This window comes from Lichenostomus cassidix, chromosome 1Ab, assembly GCF_008360975.1.
Source record: "Lichenostomus cassidix isolate B80296 chromosome 1Ab, HeHo_3.0, whole genome shotgun sequence".
NCBI classification, from domain to species: Eukaryota; Metazoa; Chordata; class Aves; order Passeriformes; family Meliphagidae; genus Lichenostomus; species Lichenostomus cassidix.
This window is the reverse complement of record NC_139481.1, coordinates 2699197-2715490: the sequence shown is the minus strand read 5'-3', so window position 1 is coordinate 2715490 and position 16294 is coordinate 2699197. Positions and strand designations below refer to the sequence as shown.

The 16294-nt window shown below is 45.7% G+C and overlaps 1 protein-coding gene across 3 annotated transcripts in view; it reads right to left on the bottom strand.

Moving 5' to 3' along the window:
- Positions 1–16294, bottom strand: part of SLC6A12 (solute carrier family 6 member 12) — a 29973-nt gene that overhangs the window by 3476 nt on the left and 10203 nt on the right. For 2 of the 3 annotated variants that reach the window (XM_085049430.1, XM_085049428.1), the window contains exons 3-14: positions 15295–15429; positions 14431–14571; positions 12895–12982; positions 12403–12547; positions 9775–9909; positions 8687–8790; positions 7087–7211; positions 6785–6897; positions 6441–6578; positions 5067–5169; positions 1225–1325; positions 19–189 (exon numbers count right to left, since the gene is read on the bottom strand). In XM_085049430.1, coding sequence (XP_084905556.1) covers positions 19–189; positions 1225–1325; positions 5067–5169; positions 6441–6578; positions 6785–6897; positions 7087–7211; positions 8687–8790; positions 9775–9909; positions 12403–12547; positions 12895–12982; positions 14431–14571; positions 15295–15429 — 1499 coding nt within the window. The remainder of the gene's footprint in view (positions 1–18; positions 190–1224; positions 1326–5066; positions 5170–6440; positions 6579–6784; positions 6898–7086; positions 7212–8686; positions 8791–9774; positions 9910–12402; positions 12548–12894; positions 12983–14430; positions 14572–15294; positions 15430–16294) is intronic. The other variant, XM_085049429.1, reaches the window with a different exon arrangement.

Below are 16294 nucleotides of genomic sequence, written 5' to 3'. Positions count from 1 at the left end.
TCACCACAACCCCAGTACCTGTTTCAGGGGTCCTTTGGTTTTCAGGAGGATGAAGATGGCATAGAGAGGAACACAGACCATGGAGGAGAGTGCCATCAGCCAGCCTAGCACGTAGCCCCAGGGTGGGTACTCGTAGGAATTGTTGTATTTCAAGGGTGTGTATTTCATCAGGGAAAACAGGAAAACACCCTGGGAGCAGAAAACACAAATATAAGGAGAGCAAAGGGAGCAGCCTGGGCACCCTGCAAGGGTGGCAGAGGGTGTTCTGCAAGGCATGAGCCAGCAGGGAGCAGAGCTTGGTGCTGTTGGCTGCACAAGGAGTTCTCAGAGCCACAGCCAGGCATTTCTGCAGTGCAAAGCCTTCAGGCTTCTGAGGAGTTCAACATAAGTGAAGTTGGCAGCAGCTGTGAGGGTCTGAGACACTGAGACAGCAATTTATTCATATCAAAGACAAGAATTGTTGCTCTGACTGGCAGAAACCCTCCAGAAGTACCACACAGACACAGATTTGCCCCTCCTGGGCCTCTAGCTATAGAGCTCTCAGACAATTTGGGCTGGTTTGAATATTTCCCAGATCTTCAAGTCCTGCTAAAGCCTGGGGACAAAGGACTAGAAATCTTTTGTAAGTTGTAGCTATAGATCTCATCTGTGTTTCCACTGAGGTCATAGAAAAAAAACTCTCAGATACAAGAGTTCTTGTACCTTCAGATACAAGAAGAGAATTTGGCTCAGAAATCATGTAAAAGTCAGTGGAGCAAGACAGGACATAAATTCAAAACAGTCAAGAACTTGCCTGAATTTGGGTGCATTTTCTTTAACACAGTCATAGAAGTTTTGGAAGAGATTTAACAACACAGAAAGCCAGTGGCTGTAGAAAGATATTTCTGAACCATGGTCAGAAATACAGGCTGAAGCAAGTATTTCAGAACAGGATAATTCTCACTGGTCTTCTATGCATAAGTAATTTGACCAAACCTCTCCAGGCTTTGAGGATACATTTCTTTTTACCTTCATGGAAAATTGGCTTTTCAGGCTCAATTAATTTTCCAGGCAAACCATAAGGTTTTACAAAGGAAATAAACAGACACATCAGCCATGGACAAACTTCTGCTTCCCCACAGCAGTTTGAAAAATTTACAGCAGCACCTTGGAGACAAATCAGCCTTTTCTACTGCGAATCTGGGGACCTAGAGTGACATGTCATGATGCCATAAATGCACTTACCATGCACATGCCTGGGGTGAACACCAGCCAGCAGATCTTGATCAAAGGCCACGGCCGGAAACCAATCATGTCCTCAACGTTGTCGTAGAAGCGATTGGCACCTTGGCCACCAACCAGCACAGAGACAAAGTCACAGGTCAGATTGGTTTTGCTCCCTTCTACCACTATTCACATCAGATCCCAGCTTTCTGTGCCCTTGGTGTTTACTCCTGGTGATAACATGGCTATCCTCATAATAGAGCAGAAGGTGAGGGGGTTTTTTGGTATTGAAAAGGCTCATCTGTGGCTAAATAGAGAAGGAGGGGTGTGATTTCAGCCATAATTGTCAGAAAGACTGACACTGAAGAAAAGCACAATCCTTCAGACAGCAGCAGCTGCAAGTGAGAGGATGCATGTATTGGTAAGGACTGCACAAGGAAAAGGGGAGTCCAGGAAAAAAGTTACCAATTAAGCACCTCTGGGATGAAATAATACTGTATTTGTCTTATTAAAACTTTATCTCGGTGCCTAGCTGATAAAGAAGGATTCTGCTTTTGGGGGTGTTCATCCATCTGTCAGCTCCTGGTCAGGCCACAGTTCCCAGTTGCAAACATGATAAGAGTTTTCTTCTTAATATCTCAACACCAGAGGGCTGGACTGGGCAAAGTATGTGCCCAGAGAACTGATCACACTTGTGAGGGTTTGGGGTTTAGTGAGTTTTGTTTTGGTTTTTATGTCTCAGAAGTAAATTCTCATATTATGCTTCTTTTAAATATAGTAATTCTACAAAAGTACATTATGTGTGCTTTTTTTTTTTAATTCTTTGCATTATTTTCCATATCCCATGACTAATGCTTGCAGAAAATCTCTTTTAAACCCAGCTTTTTGAAGTCTTTGGTGGGGGGGGAAGGGGGAGGATAGTTCTTTGAACACCTCTTGGTGTTGAGTTGGCAAGTTAACAAGTAGCCTCAAGCAAAGACAACAAGCTGTGGTATATCAAGGGACATGCAGCCTTGTGTGGGAGCCCAGCCTACACCAGAGAACTTCCAAGCTCTAAATATCATGAGCCTTCAGATAGCATTTCTGAAAATATATTGGGGATGAAAGGGGATCTATATAAAATTAATTTCGCCAAAAAGCCAAAATCTTCCACAGGGTGAAAAAAAAAAGATATATCTAGATAACGTGAATTGCAGTTTAGAATATGGCATTGCACAATGTCTTCCACAGAAATACACTGTGATGTCAGACATATGACAGATAAATTAATTCACAGGACAAATTCATGGCAAATAAAGTTTCCCTGCCAACTTGGATCTAAGATCTAGTCAAAGACACATATCAATTAAAGAAATACGAAAATGCCAAACAAAAAGAACACACACAACACATCCATCCTCCAACAAGGAAACAAACAACTTGTGTTGTTGATTACAAAATGCCTCCACCTCTCCTTGTCCCTTTTCTCTGTAGGACAAATGCCAGGTCCTAAATTTCCATGGCCACTGTGGCAGTCAATGGGTGATGTGGTGAAGCACAATGGGGACTGACATGAACGTCCTCAGAGAGTATATGAACAGGAGGTTTTACATATTCTACATTTCACAGGCAGATGAAAAAGTAATCAAGCTTAAGAAGTCATCAGTTCAACCACTCAATGCTGGCTTTTTGAGCAAATTAGGAGCTGGAGGACACAGACTGGAGCAATGTGCCCTTCCTTCCCAGCACATTAGAAGGATTAGATAAAGCTTCTGCAGAGAAAACCACAAAGACTTCTCAAAAGAGATTTTTGTTGGAGTGAACAAAGATGTTTGCTTTTATCTCCAGTGTTCCAAGACGAGGAAGAATGGGATGCAGTCCCTGGACAGTTAACCATGCTGGTACCACTTCTATTGTGCTGATCAAGCCCATATACCTTCAAAGTGGTTGTATGCTTTTCTGAGAAATCATTCTGCCACATAAATTCACAGGAATAAATTTCACATGAACCTAACTAGAGATTTGCTTACATCCTTATATCTTGTCCTTATGGAGTCATTCTCCTTTTACATAGCTTCTAAAAACAGCAAATGAGACTCAAATTAAAAGGGAAAAAATTTAATTTTTCTTTCACCATGTTTAAAAAACAGTGACTTTCACAATTCTGCTAGTTTGGCATTTATAAAAAACCCCTGGGTGGCTTTTCTCCCAAGCTGCATTTATTTGCATTCATCTATATCAAATTTCACCACTGTGGTGGGTGCTTTAGCTTTGTAAACAGTCCTAATGATTTCAGCCCTGGCTCTCCTGTAGTGATGGAGGCCTTTGCTTTCTCCTGAACAGCTAATCCTAATGTGCATTCTGTGACTGCCTAGCAAATCTCCTCTGCAGCACATTTCTGTGGCATCAAGTTGTGAATTTCAGTGCTCCAACCCCATGGCTGCTTATAGAAGGGCTGCCTGTCCCAAGGAGGAAGGCAGGGGGACACCAGAATCCCTCCAGGACTTTGCTCTAGGGAACATGGCCAGCAAGTCCAGTGCTGCACAATCCTTCCAAAGGCAGGGAGCAGTAAGGAGGAAATCCTCAGGTTTTTGGGAGAGCAGCTGCCTGGCAGCAGGGAGAAGCTGCCAAGTGGTGGGTGGCTGGCGTATGTGCTGGGAGAGGGGAAACTCAGAACGCATATTTGTGTTAGCAGGAATGTTGTAATTCTTCACAGTGTAAGCAAGAGGCTCAGCCCTGCCAGTTCTGAGGCTGGGGAAATAAAAACTTTAATCAGCACTAGTCATTTTTTTTTCCCTGCTGTAAAGCCTCACCTTGGCCCCCTGACTACACTTTTGATCAGAATCATCCTAACGGATGCAGAGCAGAATGTCAAGAGGGTAAAATCACACTGTGTGGAGTGGCAGAAATGAAACCACCATGGTGGTGAGGAAAAGGGCCATTTCTCTGTCCTCAGCTACTCCATCTCTATTTAAGGCTGCTGGGGCAGCATCACTGCTCCTGTTACTCATTGTCTGCCATTGCTCCTCTCCATGGGTCATCAGAAAAGGCATATGGCCTACATAACTGTAAAAGTGGCATTAAACATCTGAGCATAATTCAGTTTAATGAATTAACCTAGCATGGTGATCCCTATCCTGTCACAGATGGATGGGAATCTCCATGTCCCTTTAAATTCCAGAAGGACTGGGCAGAACGTGATTAAAAATTAAAATCTGACCAGGGTCTGTTAACTGCAAGCTGTCAGGTGAGCTTCTCTTGAAGGACATGTTTTGAAAATAAATCTTTCTTACAGATCTGCTTCTCTTGCATTCCCTAGAGCTCAAGACCAAGCTCTTACTGCACAGACTAACAAGCAGCTGGTTTCCTCCTGATAGTTCATGAAGCTCAGTTTTATCCTGTTACTGAATAGTTTAGTTACAGAAGAGCCAAAGCAGTCCCTCCTATTTCTTTTATGAGTGTCATCACAGCCTGGGCAAACAGGAAGCAGTTATCATTGCAGGAGTAACACACAGCAAGTCTGCATCCCAGCATTTTGTGTAGAATTAACTGGCAGGACTAAACTAAATGCACAATGTAAGCAGACAGGGGCAGACACCAAAGAACAGCAGTCACTCCTCTATGGCTGATTTTCTAACTCAAAGGGCAGATGGGAAGAACAGCAAGGTAGTGCAATATGAGGAACCTACAGAGAAGGAAAAAACATTCCTAGTCTAAATGTGGCACAATTAAGAAATGTTGCAAGGAAACACAGTGAAAACTAGACAAGAAAAGATAATTACAGCACTTATTCACCCCCTGAGGACCCTTTTTATCCACTCCCACTTCTCAAACCCCATTCTTTCCTCAATAAGGAGCAAGACAGATTTTTGCCCTCCACTTACCATACACCCACCCTATACAGATGACTTCAAAAACAGCCAGGAAGAGCAGGCATGTGCCACTGGCAGCATAGTAGTCAAAGAGCTGGAAGATGTACATGCCACCCTGTTGAAGAAGTAGAGAAAACAGAGCCATGGCAACACTATTCCAGGTGAGGGAAAAATGAGAGGGGCAAAAGCAGAAGAATAGCTGCAGAAATGCTGAACCTAGAGCAGGATGGAGAAGAGCCTTCTCTTGGGGCTGCCCTCACTCTGTTCTACAAACACAGTCAGCCCTAGTGGCAGGACAGGTTTTCATGCCCATTTTATGCTCCTGCTGGTATAGACTGGCTTCTATAGGCATAAGAGCAGGAGCCAGTTTGTTTGGTTGTTTTGTAAGGAAGATTCCAGCATCATTTTTGAAATACCATGTAGCAGTGAAGAACTTTGTTCCCAAAATATTGTGATCTTAAGCACCAGGATATTGAGATACCTCATTTTACCTTCATCCAACTTTACATACAGCTCAAGGTCCAAGCTCTACAATAGCAGAGGCATGTGGCTTTCCTGCTGCCTCTAACTTCTAGCTGAGCCCTGCACAGTTGCCATCAGGCCTATGGATGATTTTCATGTGATTTCTTCAACAGAAAACCCCTCCAGGTCAAGCAGATGCTTTCAAATAATGCTGAAAGGCTCTAGACACCCAGCATCACTCAGATTACAGGAGGAGCTGCCTTCAGCAGATCCTTAGCCAGGATCCTGCTGGAGGATCATTCATCTGTTTCTAAGGGGTTTAACAGGAATTATCTGTCACTGCAGAGCTCATGGAGGCAGCACAGCAGTGCTAAGACCCCTAAATAAGCGTGAGGTACACACAGAGCACAGCCCAGCACCATGCAGGAAGAGGTGCAGAGCAGTGCAAACACCACGTGCATGGCATTGCACCAGCACAGCTCTGCTCCTTCTGGTCCCCAGGATCACAGGTTTCCCATGGATTCCAGCAGGGTTTTGGTGCAGCCATTACCCCCAGGCTCCTCTCCTGCTCCTCTGCTTTGTGTGGAAAGCAGCCAGCAAATGATCACTGCCTTTAGAAGGGCCTGTTTTCAAAGAGCTCAGCTTGTTTTAGCTCCCAAGCTTGGTATTTGCACGAAGCTGCATGTCAAGCAGCCTCTCTGGGCTGTGGGACCAGGATCTCTGCAAGGCTCAGTGAGGCAGTGAGAGCATTAGTGTCACACAGGGTCAAAGCAGCACTAGCTGTGACAGACACCAGCTAATGCATTAGAAATGAGAGATAATTAACAGCATCAAAGACAAGCTGGCTGGCTGTGCCCAGACCTCCAGAGCTGTGCAGCAGGGGGTTTGGTGCTCAGCTGTACATCCCAGCTACTCCTTGCTCACCTCAGTGACCAGCAGCAAGCCCAGCAGGTAGCATATGACTGCAATGGCCAGGATAAACAGCTCCCGACGCCCTTTCTTCCGAAACACTCCTGGGAACATGTCAATAATAGCTGTCACCATGCTTTCCACACAGACGAACTGCAGAACAAAACAGGGCACAGAAATCAGTGTCTCTCCTTCCCCAGGCACGCACTTCCCCTCACAGTCCTTTTTTCTTCCTGCCACCTAAATCCTTGTTTTTTCCATTTTTTTTTCTTTTCATCTGCCTTGTTTCCACCAAGGGCCAGCAGAAGGGACCAGGGACAGGCAGCTGCATGTTAGATGAGGAGGAGGGCTTGCTGTACCTGGCTGTCCAGTCCCAAGAAGATCAGCATGAGGAAGAAGAGGCAGGACCAGAGCTGAGACCCAGGCATCATTGTTACTGCTGTTGGATAGGCTATGAAAGCCAGGCCAGGACCTGCCAACAGACCACAGGGTGACCATGGGTGCCCCCCATGTGTTGAGGAGTCTGATCCTGCAGACCTCTCTGCTGACACCCCATAGTAACAGAGGATGGAGAGAACATCTTGGGTTTCACCTTGGAAGAATGCCCTCCCCTTCAGGATGTTTATTTTCCCTGGGCTCTCAAGTCTCCAGAAAAACTTACCTGATTCAGCCACTTCTGAAATAGGTACACCCTGCTCTCGAGCCATGAAGCCCAGCACAGAGAAAATGGCAAAGCCAGCAACAAAGCTGGTGGCACTGTTCAGGAAGCAGAGCATGATGCAGTCCCTGCAGGAAGGAGACCAGAGAGAAATGAGTGTTTCCTGCTGCAGAATGGATCTACTTAGGATCATGTCTGTACTCAGCTTGCCCAGTCAGACAGCACTAAAGAACAGCAGTGTTGTTTTTGAACCCCTCAGAAGTAAAAAGCTCAGAGCAGAGCCAAAATTCAGCCTACCACTGTTCAAGAGTTATAGGACTGTAGATGGCCCAGCGGGTGAATGGGGCAACACATGGCAACAAAAAACTGACAAGAGTCAAGAGAATAGAAAAAAACAACAGAGAAAAAGAGGAAAACAGAAAATTAGAAAAGGAAAGAGGTTGCAAAAGTAAATATAGTCAAGAAAGAGAAGTATCTGAAAGCACGAACTCATACAGGTTCAGCAGGTCTAATAAAAAAAGGGCTAATAGGATAATAAAAATCCTCACCTGACAAGGGTTGTGTCAACACTGTCTTTATTAACTATGCTCAGATGAAGGCTGGGATGTGCTATGCTACTTGTCCTGAAACTTTTGTGCACTTGCTCCTTGTGAAAATTGGGCACCACTCTGAGCTGGCTGGGCTGGAAGCCCCACATCCCTGGATGCTCCCTGGGCAGCTGCCAGAGCTGACCCACAGCATTTGGGACAATAATAATTTGGGACACCCAGAGCTAAGCTGTCAGCACAGCTAAGGAATTAGAGGAAGAATCTAAGGCACCTAAGGAATCAGAGGAAGGTGTCAGCACACTGTTTCACTGGTGACAGAAACATTTTAAGAGAGCTAGGGGAAAGTATTAACTGCCCAACCAATAGCCATGGCAGCACCTACTAGAGAACATGAGAGATGATTGATGTCTCCCAAGTACAATTCCATTTTACCATCTGTGCTGGAGCAATATGTGAAAGAATAACAAAGTCCCTGCTTCTCAGGGCTCTGTAGAAGGTGTCAAAAATGGTCCTGATGGCTCCACTGAGCTCCATGTCAGGCCATGGATAAAAGAGATATGTAATCCAAGGGCAAGGAGAAGGCCACACAGACTTGATTAATCTCCTTGATGGGATCAAAAGGCCACTGGCAGCACATTACTCTGATGGTGGTAAAGCACTGGAGACAGGGGGTCCAGCCATCATCTCTGTACCACCCCGCTGCCTGGCAAGTGATGGCAGAGCTGGCCATGTCACCCCTGCCCACTCACTCTGTCAAAACAGACTGTGCTGTCTACACAGTGGCTGGAGACACTCTCCATTTTCATTCCTCCCCCTCCTCCAGTCCCTCGTTTCCAAGCTGACTTGTGCAGGAGAGCAATATTAAAGCCATTTTCTGAACTCTTCCCTCAGCCATTCTCCATCTGAGTCCTCTGCAGCTTCTGCAATCTGATCAGCTTGTTAGTCCCAGCAGCATGACCCAAGGTCTCCCCCACAGGCAGAGCCTGCCTCTGATGCAGATCTGTGCTCTCTGAGCAAATTTGCAGAAGAACACAAGGAGTCTAGGCTCTTCCTACCTGTAACAGTTGTTGGTGTATTTGTTGTAGCTGCCCAGAGCTGTCAGGCACCCCTGGCAAATGGCATAGGAGAAGAGGATTTGAGTGCCTGCATCCATCCAGACCTGGAACAGAGAAGGTCAGTGGTCTCCAGACCTGGCAACAAAATAAACAAATGGCTGCACCCTGTCAACAATAACTCCTCCAGTCATGGAGAACAAACCCTGTGAGACAGAAAGGATGGAGAAACTGGGATACCTATCTGGAAAAACTGAGCTACAGAACTGGAAATCCTTTAGGAAAAGTCTCTTGAGGACACCATGTTTTCACATCCCACTCAAGGCGACACCATCTTTCCATCCCACACCTTTGCTTCAGGGTAGAGATGGTATCCTGATAGCATGGCTCCATCTGAAGCTGTGACTGCAGATGTCTGTGGTCCCTGTGTGGCCCAGATGATTAATCTCCCTGCAGAGCCACTGGTGAGTCACCCCAAATGAGGGTGTGATCAACACCCAGTGTACTCCCTTCCCTGCTCCCAGATCTAGTTTCCCACGTCTGGGAGGTCACAGTGCAGGGCAAAGGGCACAAAATTGCTGAGCTCAGAAATTGCAGGCCAGTGGGTTGTCACTCCCCCAGGTTCCTTTTTGCTCTGGGAAGAGCTGAGTGGGGTTTCTCACCACTGCTCCAGCCCTCTCCTCCATGCAGAAGCTGAGCTGTGGGCTGAGCTGCAGCTCTGCTCTCACACAGTCCCAGGGAAAGCCCTGAGCTGGGAGTTTTAGGCAGGCAGGGAAACAGCCCACCTTTCTGAAACAGCCCACCAGGTTCCCCATTCATTCTCTTTTTCCTCTAAGCAGCCCCTGGATGTTTGTAGCTGGTAGCCTTCAGAGACTCCCAGCCCAGACATTGCTGCCTAAGTTTACAATGATTTCTCATAGATAGGCAAGCATACAGGAGCCCTTCAGGCACAGACACACATCCCACTTGAACCAAAGCCTCGCATTCTGCCTTTCAGAGATGACAGCTAGATGCTCAGCTAGCAGCAGATGCAAAAGCCAGGGCACTGAGAACATTCCCATGGCCAGCTTTTGCCTGACAGCACCCCTCACCTGCGGGTCTGCCAGCCTGGAGATGTCTGGCTTCAGGTAGAAGATGATCCCCTCAGCAGCCCCTGGCAGCATCACCCCTCGAACCAGCAGGATGAGGAGCATCACATATGGGAAGGTGGCAGTGAAGTAAACAACCTGCAGAGGCAGGAGAACAAGAGGAGAGAGGGTCAGAAGTGAGGAGGGCAGACATCACCTCATTTCATTTCATCTGCAGGCCCCCACCCCAGCAAACATCCCTGACTCTGCTGTTGGCTGTAGCTGCTGCTGCTAATATAGAAAAAGGATGGCTAAGAAATAGATCAAGATTACATCTCACTGGTGATTTAGCTAATCTACATTTTTTCTTCATCCAAGACTCTGCCACTGGTTGCTCTGTTTTGTTTTCTCTTTCCAGTCAGTGTAATTTCCCTGCTCTCCAGCTGTTCCCTTTATCTTTCTAGAGCTGCAAAAGAAACCCAGATCTCTTCCTGTCACTGAGTTTTAATGAGGAGTTATTAAAATGGTCCTGTGCCCAGCAAGAGTTTTCCAGATTAAATACCAACTTTTGCTGTCCAATTTGAGACACCTATGAGGGGTCTCGTTTCCAGGAGTGCTCATGCGTCACTCTCATCCCTTTATAAAGATGCCTCTGAACTCACAGGTAAAAAATGGGGGCAACTCAAAGCCTTTAAAGAAAATGTAGGCCATTATTTTTGTAGTACCTATTTTCACTTCTTTTTGTGTGTGATAGAAATAAATATTACAGTAGGATTAATCATCTCTAAACCGTTGCTTAATTTAACAAATTCTTTTTTTCTATTTGCGAAGTATTTGAGAGCAAGTTGCAACTTCCTAACATTTATTCATTACTAAAGTTCATCCATGTAATGTGGAAGCTTTTTTACTCCATGGATTTATAGTGAAGGGCCTAAAATGACATCTTTTCGTGCTTAGTGATAATTGATAAAATAAGTCACAGTACAGGGTACTTTTTCTGTTTCCTGATTGAAGGAGAATGGCACTACTTTGGGCACAAGTATTAAAATCTACCTTCAGAAATCACTTTTGGGGAACATTTATGCACAACAGCTGAATGCATAAGGAAAAGAAACACAGAAAGAGCACAAAAGTGGGCAAAATGAATGAAACAAAAAGGCTTTATGGAGTTATTTGCAATTATTTTCCTGAGGTTACTATGGTTTCTTGAAATTCAGGTCCCTTAAATCACAGAAGCAGAAACAGAAGGATCCAGCAAGGTTATCTGATTAGAGCAGTCTCTCAGGCATGCACAACCTCCTGTTTAATCTGGAGCTGTTGAACAAAGCTATGCACCTACTCAGAATTCTTGGGTCTTCCCTACTGCTTATCTAAGTACATTGTCAGCAAAGAAAAAGAAGGAAGCAGTTGAATTCTTTTGACAGTGCCCCTGTAATAGACCTAATTACTCTACCATGAGGATGACACAGCCTTCTCAGACCCAATCTCCAATGATATCTCTTGTGAAGATGGCACTCTGGGGTTCAAATCTGGGGGCATCAGAGATTTCAGGTTTAAAATGCAGACCATCCCCTCACTCCATAAATATGGAGTCTGGCTCTCCTTTCTTGAGAAATGGTGGACAACAAGTCAGCACCAGCAAGAACCAGCCATCAGCAAAAGCTGGGAAAAATCTACTGAGGGGAGCAAGCTGTTCTCTCATTCTATTGAAATGGGTGTCCAGTGCAGTTTTAAGGTAGCAGATGGGATTTGACACTGAAACACAGGTGTCAAATATGAAAGGGACCACTTGTCAAGAGTGAAGAGTTGAAGGAAGAAATCTGTTGCAGAAATTGGTTCCCCTCCCTTTGCTATTGGGACATCCCCTGGACACTCACAAGACTAATCATTAATCATCAATCATCATTAATGATCCACCCATCTCATTGCAGCTCGAAAGAGATCCTGAGCAAGTCAAGGCCATGGCAATGTCCCTAATACCCAGCCCAAGGCATCAAGCACTCATTCACTCCAGAAGGAAAACCAGTCCATCTGCTCTACAGGACCAACAGCAGGAGGAAGCATTGGCTCCAGCCTTATTAGCAAAATGCAGAAAGTGACCAACTGACCCAAAACCCATGGATCCAGGGAGAGCACAAAAGAGAGAATAAGGACACTTCTCCCACCCCAAGTACTCTGCAGGATAAAGAAGCAGGAGAAATTCATTATCTATTCACTGAGCTGGTTACAGGCAGCAGCTTGTCTGTTTTGCTCAAGTGTTTCATTATTGCCAGGGATGGGAAGTCTGCCACTGTAGAGTTTCTTGTTAAAAACACCCCCAAGCCACAGCAGGACAACACACTGGTGAGTGGAAGATTCCCAAGGGCACTTGGGGAGTATCCATCAGCCACTGTGGGTATCTGCCAGGGAAAATGTGATCCAAAACTCTCCTTAGTTCCCAATTCTTTCCTCACTCTCCTCTCCCTGATGGACCTACTCATTTATTCTTCCTCTTAGGGTTCCAACACAACTGGTGTAAATCAGTATATCCTCACCAGATTTTAGATTTCACTTTGGTGCTGTGTCTCCTGCCTTTACTACACAAAGAAGGAAAAGAGATTGGGGAAGAAATACAAGATGGGTACAAGGAGATTTATGGACTGGGAGGATAACCTCCATTCCTACTTTGCCTGTGGACTTGACCCCTTTCCAGATGCAGAAGTAGCAGATGATCCACGCCAGCAGGAGACACAGAGCCAGCTCCCAGCGCACAGTGCCCAGGTTGTGAATACCATCCGTGAGCCCCAGCACTCGCTTCCTGCCGGTGTCCAGGGACAGGGAGAGAAGCATTAACACTCCAGACCAGCTCACCCATGCATATGTACCCCACAGTTGCTCAGGCACCTCAGTGCCACAAAGGAACACAAGGTGCACATCAGCAGCCCTGGGCAGGCACACCATGAGCTGCCTTTGGGGTGCAGCCAGTTCTCATGCCCTGATAGGCTCTGTGCCCATCTCCTTGGCAGGTCACTGTGCTCCTGTGCTTGGATCTGACATCTGGCACCTCCCTTGCTCCTACAGGCACACAGCCCCCCACCCAGGAACTCCTGCAGCTGGAGCCCTTGGATGAGAGAGAGCCTGAACAGAGGGAAAGCAATCACATACTCCCAAAATTCAATCATTGAGGAGGTGGCGTTCGAAGGCAAGGTCCTGTTGTCCAGGCTGGATCTATTCAGAATGTCCACACAGAGATCTACCAAAAGAAAAGGAAGCTGATGAGGTGAGAAATTCTCTAGGGCTCCTCCATGAGGGATACTCCTTCCCCTCTGGACCCTAACCCTCACCCTGGCAGCACACAGACACAGACCCTACTCTACAGCACACCCTTCACCCTGTGCTGTAGAGTAACTCATTAAAATCTTGCATCTCATTAAACATCTCATTAAACTCTGGCTCTTCCCAGCTACGAATCCCAATCCAGCAGCAGCCAGAGGGGCTTCAGGAAGGGAAGAGGGGAAGGAGAGAACAATTCCCTGCCAAATTGAAAACAGATGGCTGCAAAATACAGATTATCGAGGGATAGTGATTATGAGTAGCCAGGATAGAAAATCCCATTCTCTTTCCACATCATGCCCCATTCCCTGTCCACACGTGCATGCATATGTTCACACACACGAGGGATGATCATGCTCTCCTTTGCCATCCCCAGCCCTGTTACAAGCATAAAATAACTAAAAACAGAAGAGACACCACACATCCAGTGCACCTCATCTTGCATTTTGCCAGTAAAAGACAATCCACTGGGAAACCAAGAAAACCCAGCTGTGGCTAGGAAGCTTTTCTCTGTTAAGAGAACACCTGTGGCTTTTCTTATAAACAAACCCATGCTGGGGGCGCTGAAAGAATTGTATCAGCTCTTGAAAAGGCTGGTTACCTCTGCTGGGTTGAAGGGGCAGAGGGAACTGTGAGTGAAAGGCCTACAGGGTAGATAAATTTAACTAATTGCAGAAATTAATCATCTAGCTCAAGAGAAAAAGGGAGGGAACCAAGCTGCTGCCAAGAAAAACAACCTGTTCAACATGTTAAAGTCCTGACAAGGACATAAGATTCATGAGGATTACCTCACATCTACCCCTTCTTCCCAGGCACAGCCCAAGTGCCTCCAGTAAAGCCAAAGCCAGGTCTTCTCTGCTGGGCAGAGTTAAGTGAGTTGTGAGCATGAAGAGATGAGACCCCTGGTGAATGTAATGGTGTGGAGGCTGTATGGTTGTGATTAACCAGGAAAATTGTGCCCTTAGAGTTTTGTGTTACTGATTCCTTCATTGGGAGATCTGTTCTGGCAAAACCCTCCAGTGCAGGCCTGGCCTGATTTATCCAAAAGCTGACTGCACAGAGGAACTCTTCAGGCACTGGCAGCAACTGTCCCAGTAACTCTGAAGGAACGGGGTAGAATGAGGGAATTGTAAGATAAACTGTTGTACCAGAGCTAATAAAAAGCTCCTGCCACATGAGGGGTGCTCTAGATTGGCTCGAAAACTCCACCACCCATCTTTCCTGCTTGCCAGAAAATGCCTATTTTTAATGAAATCACATTGTGGCTCAAGAGAGTTTCTCATCCAAACCAAAAAAATATTTTCAACAAAACCCAAATAATTTCTGGGAATTGGAAAGAAGCCAGAAGCTGACCAAGGGAAGGGGTACCTGAGTTCCAGGGGTTATTGCAGCTGGCCCATGGTAGCACTGTAGTGAAGGAGCTGAACAGGTAGAAGAGTGCCCAGGACAGGATGATGATGTAGTAGATATTCAGATACCACTCAATGACTTGGGAGGCATATCCAATTCCTGGGAGGGAAAGCAGAGGAGGTGAGGATGGGATTGGCCAACAACTCCCAGCATATCAGGCTTAACCCCAAACAAAGACACAGACCACATTGTGGTCAGAAGAATCCAACACCCAACCACATGGATCTTCAGAGAATAGTGCAAGATCTACCCAAGGGAAAGAGAAAAGATTCTTGTGACTGTGCATGCAGACAGGAAACATTGTTGGTAACTCTAGACAGGTCTGTGGTGAAACAGCCAGGAAACCTTACACTGATTTGAAAACATTTTTTTGATGGCTACCATGCCTCTGCATTATAGTGCCTCTTCAGAAAAAAACAGCTCTAGCCTTTGAAGAAAAGAAATTCAGCTGAGTCTCTCACTTCTGGAAAGACTCAGGCAAAAAAACATTCTTACAACCGATCTACACCACACTCAAACTGGCCATCCTGCTCCTCCTCTCTCCCAGGCTCTGAGCTCCTCAAAGCAGAGGTTGTGGTTCAAGTGGAGCAGCACAGCCCCCAGCCAGCACCACACACCCTCACTCACGTACAGAGGGGTCAGGGAGCTGCCCCTGCACACACAGCAGGCACCAGGAGGAATAACAATGCTGGGAGAGAGAGGAAGGGAGGGAGAAGAAAGGAGAAAGAAAAAAAGAATAATAGAATAATAACATTTTTTTAAAAGGCTCTGAGTCACTAGTTGTTAGAAAGTGTTGCCAGTAAATAACGTAACTTGACTGACCTTCAAAGATGGGACAGATCTTCCTCCAGGCAGTGACCCCTCCCTGGCTGGTGTACTGCCCCAGTGCTGTCTCCAGGAAGAACAGGGGGATCCCACAGGTGAAGAGGAAGATGAGGTAAGGGATGAGGAAGGCTCCTGCAGAGAGGGGTAAGATGCTGCCTCAGAAATCTCTTCAAAAACGTATCCTCACAACCCTCTTGCCAGCTACCTGGATTAGCTGGAATACAGCTGGAATCAGCTAGATAAACATAAATATTTCTCTGAACTAACTGTGCAGCCTTTGCTAAAGAAACAAGATCCCCACCACCATCATTTCTCAAAAAAAAAAAAAAAAAAAAAATACAAGGGTGGTCTGCCTTGTGCTACTCCAGTATTTCTGCATTTGGTGGAGGCCAAAACCTAGAGGTAAGGAATAGCCAGGCAAGGGGTTAAAAAAAAGATAGTGCTGAAGAAGTTCTCCCTTCTTCACGCTCCTGACCTCATTCCAGATTTCAGCAGGAATGGGGTGAACAAAATAAGTCCTTGTTTCACATAACCACATTTGTTCTGCCTTTCATGAGAGTCACAGCAAAACTCCCACTTGCCCAGAGGATACAAACCTGGAGGCTGGTGACATTTCTTGGTAAGTAATAAATTTGCCAGGATATAAATTTACTTGAGACGTATTTCACGTCAAATTTGGAAAGTGGTTTCCGCCAAAAGAACGGAAATAGGGGAAGAGTATCTTTCCAGCATTTTCAAAATGAAGAAGTTTAACTTCAATCTTCAAAATCCATTTTTTGCTAAAAAGTAAAGAAATGTCTGAAGAGAAATCAGCCTGAAACAGCTCTCAGATTAACCCTTGCCAAAATGGAAGAAGAAGGAGTAAAAGAACAAGGCTTTTTTCCAGAAACAATGACCAACATGAACAAAGCATAAGAAAAGACAAAAATAACAACAACCAAAAAGTTTAATGCCCTGAAAAAATGGTTTAATGCCCTGTTCAGGCATCTGAAACTTT